Consider the following 9,439-nt stretch of genomic DNA (forward strand, 5'->3'; position numbering starts at 1 on the left):
TTTTTGATAAAGATGAAATTTACCTTAAAGAAACAATTCATAACGAGTTAATTTATATAAAAAAGACTTTAAGTAATATGAATGAGCAATCTGGAAATCCTATTTCATCATCTTTGAATTCCAATAATATTAGTAAAATAAATAACAATTGGTGGGAAGTTATTATAAGTAAAATCCAAATTACTTCCTTATTTTCATGGATTACTATTTTTGTTGTTGTTTTATTTGCAATTTCTATCATTAATGAGGCAGCAAAATATCAAGATGAAGCCATCAGAAATAAGGAGAACAAAGTTAAAAAGGACTAAAATTTATGGATAACTTTTCATTTTGGATTATTTAGTTTCATTTCTTTTAAAATTATTGATCTCAGATTATGCGATTGTTCATAATTGATTATAACTCACAAAATTAGGCTCAAAAACTGAGGTTATTAGATATATTTTCTATTTTTAGTATCAATTCATATTTTAATTTTAATTATTTAAGAGATCACTATCTTTTTTAGAAGTGTATATGTGGAAATACATTATATTTGACTTATATACTATTTTCAAAAGGGTGAATGTAATAAATTTAATAGTTTGCTTCTACTCGGAATTATTTTAAATTTAACTAATCACTACTTTTTTTTTTTTTTGATTTTCAAATAATAATGGGATAATATTCATCAAATTCTTTTTTCTTTCAAAGTATTTTTATAAACAATATTTTATATTATACACAGAGATTGACAAGGCACTTTGTTTCGAGATTGACCTTGTATTATAGCTAAAGAAATTATCTAAAAAAAGAAATTTGAATTCATCCTAGTTGCTTTTATATATAAATAGAAGAATTATTTAATCTAATTGAAATGTTTAAATTATTTTACGTATTATACAATTTCCGCCCCACATAATTCTTATCAATTTCTATGATTTTTTTTTTTAACAGTTTACCATTATTCTATAAAATGAATATGGCGCCTAAAGAGCAGGCGGGCCCTGCATTTGACTTAAAGAGCGAAGACAGATATTTCCAGTAATTAGTGGGAATAATAATTAAAAACGTGATAGTTTTTGAAGAGAAAATCGAGTATTTTCTTTTTATAGATCGAGTGTTGCATTATATATATGTACATATATATATTATATTAAGAGAGAGAGACTATTGTATTAGGTTTCTTATTGACTGGAATAAAAATAGAGCTAGATAATTACTACTGGACTGCATACTTTTATTTTTTATATTATTTTTAAAGTATTTAGCAGAGTAAATTGAATTTTGTTGCAGATTTAAAGGGTAAAAAATCATTAATATTAAAAGCTATTAAGAACAAGTTTGAGGGATTTGTTTTGTTTTGAAAATAATAAATTATATTTGGATATATATATTTCTTCAGAATAGAGTAATTTAACCACTTGTTGGTATATAAAGAAAAGAATAACTATAACTTGAAGTGAATTTTGTTATTTTTTTCTTATATAGTTGTATTTGGCTGGTTTTTTTCTTGTATTTTTTGAAAAAGTCTATACATTTTTGGAAAAGTTGGGACAAATTGTTCAAATACTTTAAAAGTTTGTATTAGAACAGATATATCGAATATAAATATTTTAAACAATGGCAAAATCTTACTCAACTAAATCTAAAGGAAGAGGTTCGTTGAAATTTGAAATACTCATCTTACGTTTGTTTCCTTCTTTTTTAAGAAATTCTTGTAATTGCAGTTAATTGGTTGGCTACATTATAGATTTTTTTTTGTTTCTGGAATATATTAGAGATATTTCAACGGAGAGAATTCGATTGACTTTTGGTGGCTTTTGTTTTCATCCTCTTTCTTTGCATTTTATTTTTCTTTTGAACTTATCCAATGAAATGTGATATTTCAAATATTTTACCCTCTATTATTTTGGTCTCTTTCTCACTCTAGCTCAATATGGGAGATATCATTAATAAAGTGTAAAGTATTCTGGAATCATTGGAACACTTGGGTGGTTGAATTAGAAGTTTGGGATTTGCAGGAAATTAATGAAATCAGTGACTTGCCATATAAATTATGGGATGCGTTTATTCAGACAACCAAGTGGGATATATATAATTAATAAAATAGACGTGATTATTTACTATCCTCACATTTTCTATACTCTAATTCATGTTATTGTTGATCTTTTGTATTTTAAATAAGATCATTTACAGCTATCAACAGAAAGTCATCTTTCTTTCCACTAACGCATTTTTTCTCTTTTAATTCTATTATGAAGTGGAAAAAAATGTTATTTAAAATTGGAATTCATAGTTTTTGGTAGGGCATATTGAATATATTTAATCCATTCAAATCAAAAAGAAAAAAAAAAATTTGGCATTTTTAAGCTATACATGCATTGCCGGTATGATAATTTTTCTATTACGTCATTCATGTATTTTGAATACCGGTATTTATGTGCAAAGTTGTCGGAATTTGGCACGGTTTTTTTTTCTTTTTTATTTGGTTTAATTTTGGGTATTATATTTTAATATTTTTCATTCTTTTAGGCTTGAATGAAATTATATTACGAATTATGGATTTAAAGTAATTTAATGCTACTCTTTGATTGGGGATATTAATGGAAATAATTTAAGTCAAATCAATCGTATTTCTTATTCCTATTTGTAAACAATTTCACAGTTATATATACTATTAATGTAGTTTAATGGAGCCATACTAAATTAATATTTATTGCAATTCTAGAAAAAAAAGAAGAAAGCAAAACGTGCAATGTGTATATATACAAGTATTATTAACTGACTTTTTTTTTTTTTTTTTGAACATTATAGGTCAATCTCGCACTAATTCAAACTCTACAAGACGTATTGTCAGACTTGGTAACACAAATTTATCAAATTCGAGAAATACTTTGAACTCCGCAAATGGTAGCTCAAAGTCTAGAGTGATTAGAGGCCAAGGCGGTAGGAGAGTCAACACCAGCTTTGATAATCTCAATAGAAGGAAATTAGCATCTTCCAGAAACTCCACTAATAGAGGCTCTTCACTTTCTAACAATGCAAGAAACAGAAAGGGAAGCATTGGGCGCTTTAATTCTTCTGGAAATTCGGGTGCCATTAGAAGAGGAGGTAGCGGTAGTGGAGGTAGGGGAAGAGGATTTAGAGGCAGGAACAGTGGTTCTAGAACATCATCTAGAGGAAGAGGAGGCGCATCTGGAGGATTTAGAGGAACTAGACGTACCCAGAAGAATAAAAACAGCACAAGCACAGCATCATTGGTAAGTTATTTTTTTCTTTAAAGAAGTTCTATGGAATTCCACATCCATTTTTTTTTTTTGAATGGACTGGTTATAGCGCATGGCGCCAAATGTGGGATTACGGAATGCAATTTCTCAACTATTAACTTTTCACAATTTCCTTCTTCAAAAAAAAAAAATTATATATATTATTTTTGATTTTTTTTTTATAATAAACAGGATGCAGCATTAGACTCGTATATGGGAGCAGATGTTTGCAAGGCACGATTAGATTCACAATTAGATTCATACTTTTCTGGACAAAGTACTGGAAATGATAGCATGGTAACCGGCGACTCTTCAATGAATGTGGAGAGTAATCAGGAGCCGGTTTTGATCTCACTATAGAAGAATATTAATAAAAAGCTTTTGATAATTAGTTCAACGGCAAGATACTTTGAAAAAAAAAAATTACAACGCATGTATAGGTGGATAAATAGTAATAATACATATTAATAACTCTATTCTTGATTAATTGGTATTTCCTCTGAGAAAAGTGCACTATTATGATCATCAATGTTGTTAGAGTCATTGAAATCGTTAGGTTCTTGTTCATAATCAGATGTCTCTAACTGATGATCGGAATTATTGTCCATATGGTTTGTGTAAATATCACTAATCTTTCTATCTAGTTGGTTGTTATTATCATTGTTATTGTTGTTATAGAGCTTTACATCTTCATCTCCATCTCCATCTCCATCTCCATAAATACAATCATTTTGGATATATAACTCGTTATCAATTTCACGTTCTTTTTGTCTTGTTTCAATATCTGTTTCCGATTTATATTGGTCCTTGGTTTGATCTTGTTCTTCTTGATCCTGCTCTTGTTCTTGATTAAGATCAAGATTTTGATCTTGGTGTTGATAATCACTTTCTAAATTTTTATCGTGATTTTTATCTTGTTCAATTTCGTCAATAGTTTCAGTATCTACTTCTAACTCATTTGAATGAATCTCAATATGACGCTCATTTGGTTCAATCTTGGATTTTAATTCGTCCATATTAGTGTCATCAATAGTACTCAAAGTGTTATTATTTGGATAAATTATATCGTTTTTATAAAAATCTGGAACATTTTCTTCTGAAATTTCATTTTCATTAATTTCCTTATATTTTTTAACTGGAAATGAAGAATTTGAGAGTAAAGAATTTCCATTCTCAGTTGATATAATAACCTAATAAAATTAATTATTTAAATTTCAATAGTAATTTAATGGGATTTATTTAAAATAAAAGAAAAAAAAACAAACTTACATCTTTGATAATAATATTTCTTATAGCGTTAAAATAACTTTGCCAAAATATACTCTCGGACATTCTACTTGGTACTAATTCATATCTAATATTATTTAATTCATCCATTTGTGAAAGTAATGCTGCTGCCCATTCTGCAAAAGGAATAATACAATCCGGATCATCTTCGTCTAGAGAAAATCCTTGTATTCTTGATACCGGACAATTCGTTAAAAATACTTGCTTATTCAATGTTAAGCTCTGAACTTTTTCTTTAATACTTTTATAGTTCCATTTCAAAACAGTATTTGTAGGTAGTTCTTCGCTTGACCATTGAACAATATGAAACCATGGAAAAACATTATCTTGCATTGTTTCTGATTGATTAAATTAATATTGGTTATTAAACTTTTTAAAATTATTCATTCAAAACTCACCATCAAAATCCTTCATTTCTAACTCCATTTCTTGGGTTAAATCTTCCACACTTTCAACAATTCCCATCTCTTTATACTTGCTAGATTAATATTAAATTATTATATTTTCTTTCTTAATGATTCTGATTCTATTTATTTTGAAATATTAATTGATCATAATAAGCATTCAAAAACTCTTAATATTTCTACCTTTCTATTATTAATAAATTACTTATTATGACTTTAAGCCTAGCAAATAATTTGTGTTGTATTTTGCTTGAATTTATAAATACAATTTATATTACCGATATTTCTTCTTCAAACACTTTCTATTGCAAACTATTAGAAAATATCTAATCAATAGATTCTAAAGGAAAACTTTCAATATTTTCTGTTTACTCAAATCCCATATAAATCTATCGATTTTTTTTTCCTGCTTTAATTAATTTTTTTCATTAAATATTATACAAATTAAAATACACAATTTTTACCGCCACTTTTAATTATTTATTTTCCTTTATAACCACAAAATTTCATTTTCAAACATATGATCTTTTTTTTTTTTTTTTTAAATATTTCATAAAAATTTTCATTTTTTAAATACAAAACTAATATAAAAACTCTATTGGTTTAAATTTTATAATTAATTACCTTCCAGAGTCAATTTTTTTTCCAATTAATTAATGCAATAAGTGTTTTCTACTTTTATTTACATGTAATTTAATTAATAAACAAAATATTGGTTGTTCCCGCCTTTTTTCTTTTTAAATATTAAATAAATATGAAGTAATTTATTTATGAATGTTAAATAAATTGTGCGTTGAAGGGTTATATTATTAATAATATATTAAAAATTGAAATTAAACGAGGATAATTAAAAAGTTATTTATAAGAAAACATCATTATTGGATTATATAATAATTAAATTTTTAATAAAATGATTGATCCAGGTATGTATAAAGAGTATTTCCTAAAATTTATATTCAAGGGAAATGTATTTTTATTAAGAAAGAATGACTTTCTTTAAATAAATTTCGTACTATTATCTCATATTCAGTATATACAATTTCGGTTTTCCTTATTTTATGCTTTTGTTCGCTATTTATCTACATAATATATGTAAACAATTTACTAAAAGAAAGAGATTCATCTAAAAGACAAAAAAGAAGAGTAAGTTAACAAATAATATATACCTTATATGAATTTAAAATTTACATTGTATTAACCAATTTTTTAAATATAGAAACCAAGAAGAAAAGACAGAGAGTATTGGAGTATAGATGAGTAAATAATTTAAATTACAAACATTTACTTTTTTTTTTTATCGTCTCAAGATTTTGTCTATGAATCTATTAGATAATTCTCAAGACATCTTTCAACTATTTGATTAAATAATAATAAACAATTTATTTAGGTAAAACTAATTAATATTTCATTCTAAAAAAGAGTATGTATCGAGTTTGGAGAAAAAAATAACTAAAATTTTTTTTATTAATTATTTCGTGTTTAGAATTTCAATGTATTAAACAACATACATATGTCCAGTTCTCATAAATACTGCCTATAATAGTATATTATTACATATTAATCTATTCACAGCTACAAAATCAACAAATATACATAAATTTATTAATAAAAAATTTCCATATAATTTTAATTTACTTCCAAAAAATAGAACCCACAAATTGCCCCTCACCCCCCACCCCATCGCCTATGCAACAACTTTGGAAAAAAAAACGTCTCAAGATCACGCTTGCGCGCCCGGTACCGAATTATTATTATTTTTTAATAAATTAAGTGTGAGGAAAAAAAAATAATTCAAGATAAAAATGGAGGGAAGATTTTAAAAGAAAAAAAAATTAATTAGTATTAATTATTTTGAAATAATTTCTCCATTTAATTTTATGAATACTATCTACTTTTATAACATCATTGAAGATTAATTGATTACTAGATTCAATTTTGAATCCAAATAATTGACATTACTTCAGAGTAGGATTAAAAAGTCCCAAAAATTCTTTTTTTTATAGAAATTTTAAAATATTAAAAAGAAAAAAAAATGTCAATAAAGCTACGCGAACTAATTAGACAAGTTAGAAACTGCAAAACTGCAGCAGAAGAAAGGTCTATAATTTCAAAAGAATGTGCCCATATCAGAGCACTCTTTAAAGAAGATGAAAATCAATATAGACAAAGAAATATTGCGAAATTATTATTTATTCATATGCTTGGATATCCAAGTCAATTTGGACAAGTTGAATGCTTAAAACTAATTGCTAGCAATAAATTTTGTGAAAAAAGAATTGGATATCTTGCAATTTGTCAATTATTAGATGAAGATTCTGAAATTTTATTACTTGCAACCAATAGTATCAAGAATGATCTAAATCACTCAAACCAATATATTAATGGACTTGCACTTTCTGCTATAGGTAACACAGCTCCTAAAGAGATGTGTAGAGCAGTTTTTAGAGAAGTTAGTGAACTTTTACTAGTTGGAAATCCATTCATCAAGAAAAGAGCATTACTTGCATCAGTACATATTATTCGAGTTCTTGAAGATGCAGAAATTGAGTCATTTATTAACTGTATTCCTTCTTTACTTGAAGATAAGCATCATGGAGTTCTTTTAGGTACTTGTCATATGATTAATTCAATAATACAATACCATCCTGAGAATATTGAAGCTTTAGGACCTTTTGTACCTTTATTAGTAAAAATATTAAACACAATAAGTATGGCAGGATATCTTAATTCTATGGAATATGATAATGGAGGAGTTACAGACCAATTTCTACAAGTACATATACTAATTACAATTGGTGATCTCAGAACTGTTATTGCAGATGATATTAAAGAGAATATTTGTGCTGTATTAGCTCAATTATTGACTAATACTGATCATTCCAAAAATGGCGGGAATTCTATTTTATATGAATCTGTTAGAACCATTATTAAATTATTACCATATATTAATGAGGATGGATTATATATGTTAGCTGTTAATACGGTAACAAAATTCTTACAAAATACTGATTTAAATATCCGTTTTGTTGCCCTTGGTTTATTAGAAAATATGAAAGAGTTCCCAAATAACTCCAGTACTTGTTCAATAGCCCCAAATATTAATGAGAACTTAACTGGAAATAATGACAAGAGTAATGATGAATCTGCGCATGCAGGTTTGGCGCCACATCATGCATTAATTTTAGACTGTTTGAAAGATTCTGACTCGTCTATTAAACTTAGGGCATTAAAAGTTTTGTTTTCTGTAATAAATGAAAACAATATAAAGATTTTTATTAAGGAATTATTGAATTCATTATTGATTTCAACAGAAAATGAAGAAATTGATTTTTCTATAGAATTAGCAACAGGAATGTGTATTGCGGTAAGGAAATGTAAGCATTTAACCCCACAATGGTATATTGATACTTATATTAAACTATTTTGCTTAGCTGGAAATATTATTAAAGAAGAAGAAAGGGATTACTTTATTTCTTACCTTTCTTCTTTAAGTGATTCAAGCATTCATTCATATACTGTCAAAAAGTTATATTTATCATTATTATCAAGAAATGACCAAATTTTACTAATTCAAGTTACTTTATGGGCAATCGGCGAATATTCTCAGCATTTATTTACTAATAATAATGGAATTAGCTCTTTTGAAGAACAAAAATCTTTAGATACCTCAGAAATTGATATCTCTGAAGAATCTGTTATGAGTTTAATTGAAAATATTTTAATTTGTAATTCAAGGGAAATGTCAAATAGTAACTACTCATTATCAATATCAGGAATCAACAATTTGTGCATTGATTATTCTCATCCTATAAAAGGAGTTGGAACTTATGGCTCTATTAGCTCTATAGAGACTACAATCAACTTTGCATTGGTAGCTTTGATCAAAGCTAGTATTCGACTCAAGACCCAAAAAAATAAGATACTACAGCTTATTCAGACTCAAGCATCATCTCCATCAGTGGAAATACAACAAAGGGCTTTNAGAATATATACAAATTTTGAATTCTAACTGGGATTCTAACCGAAGTCAAATTCTTAATCCTATTCCAGTATTTGATCTTTCAAATCTTTACTCTAATGAAACTAGAACAAACAGCTATATTAATCTTAATGCCTATAACTCTCCAAAAAATACTAAGAATGAAAATATAAATAACAAATCTAATGATAATACCCTTGTAACAGATCTTTTAGACCTTGATTCTAATACTAATGAAGTAACAGGTAATACAAGTACTAATAATATTAACAATTCTAAAGTTGAATCGACTAATGGAAACATTCTGGACTTATTTGACACCATAGCAAGTAATAATACAAAGACTAATCACATCGGTTTTAATGTAAATGATTCTATGGCTCCAGTTTCTAAAATTGATCCTGTTTTAACTATCACTCATAATAATTCTGGTAACAATAATAACAACTTACTTAATTTTAATGATAATAAACCTACAATAACTAACAAGAGTTCTCCATTTGAGGATCTTATTGACTTTA

At 26.6% G+C, this 9,439-nt stretch overlaps 4 protein-coding genes across 4 annotated transcripts; 2 read left to right on the plus strand and 2 right to left on the minus strand.

Annotated features, from left to right (window-relative positions):
- Nucleotides 1–77: 77 nt before the first annotated feature.
- Chro.50471 (hypothetical protein) lies at nt 78–308 on the plus strand. Its single annotated transcript, XM_661003.1, has 1 exon — nt 78–308. The coding sequence occupies one exon, from the start codon at nt 78–80 to the stop codon at nt 306–308; it is 231 nt and encodes a 76-aa protein (XP_666095.1).
- Nucleotides 309–3,721: 3,413 nt separating this feature from the next.
- Nucleotides 3,722–4,264, minus strand: Chro.50470 (hypothetical protein). Its single annotated transcript, XM_661004.1, has 1 exon — nt 3,722–4,264. The coding sequence occupies one exon, from the start codon at nt 4,262–4,264 to the stop codon at nt 3,722–3,724; it is 543 nt and encodes a 180-aa protein (XP_666096.1).
- Nucleotides 4,265–4,487: 223 nt separating this feature from the next.
- Chro.50469 (hypothetical protein) lies at nt 4,488–4,868 on the minus strand. Its single annotated transcript, XM_661005.1, has 1 exon — nt 4,488–4,868. The coding sequence occupies one exon, from the start codon at nt 4,866–4,868 to the stop codon at nt 4,488–4,490; it is 381 nt and encodes a 126-aa protein (XP_666097.1).
- Nucleotides 4,869–6,971: 2,103 nt separating this feature from the next.
- On the plus strand, nt 6,972–8,948 carry Chro.50468 (adaptor-related protein complex 1, gamma 2 subunit; gamma2-adaptin; clathrin-associated/assembly/adaptor protein, large, gamma-2). The annotated part of the gene is made up of 1 exon (XM_661006.1): nt 6,972–8,948. One exon carries the CDS (start codon nt 6,972–6,974, stop codon nt 8,946–8,948), a length of 1,977 nt encoding a protein of 658 aa, XP_666098.1.
- The last annotated feature ends 491 nt before the right edge of the window (nt 8,949–9,439 follow it).

This window comes from Cryptosporidium hominis, assembly GCF_000006425.1.
Source record: "Cryptosporidium hominis TU502 chromosome 5 CHRO015175, whole genome shotgun sequence".
NCBI classification, from domain to species: domain Eukaryota; phylum Apicomplexa; class Conoidasida; order Eucoccidiorida; family Cryptosporidiidae; genus Cryptosporidium; species Cryptosporidium hominis.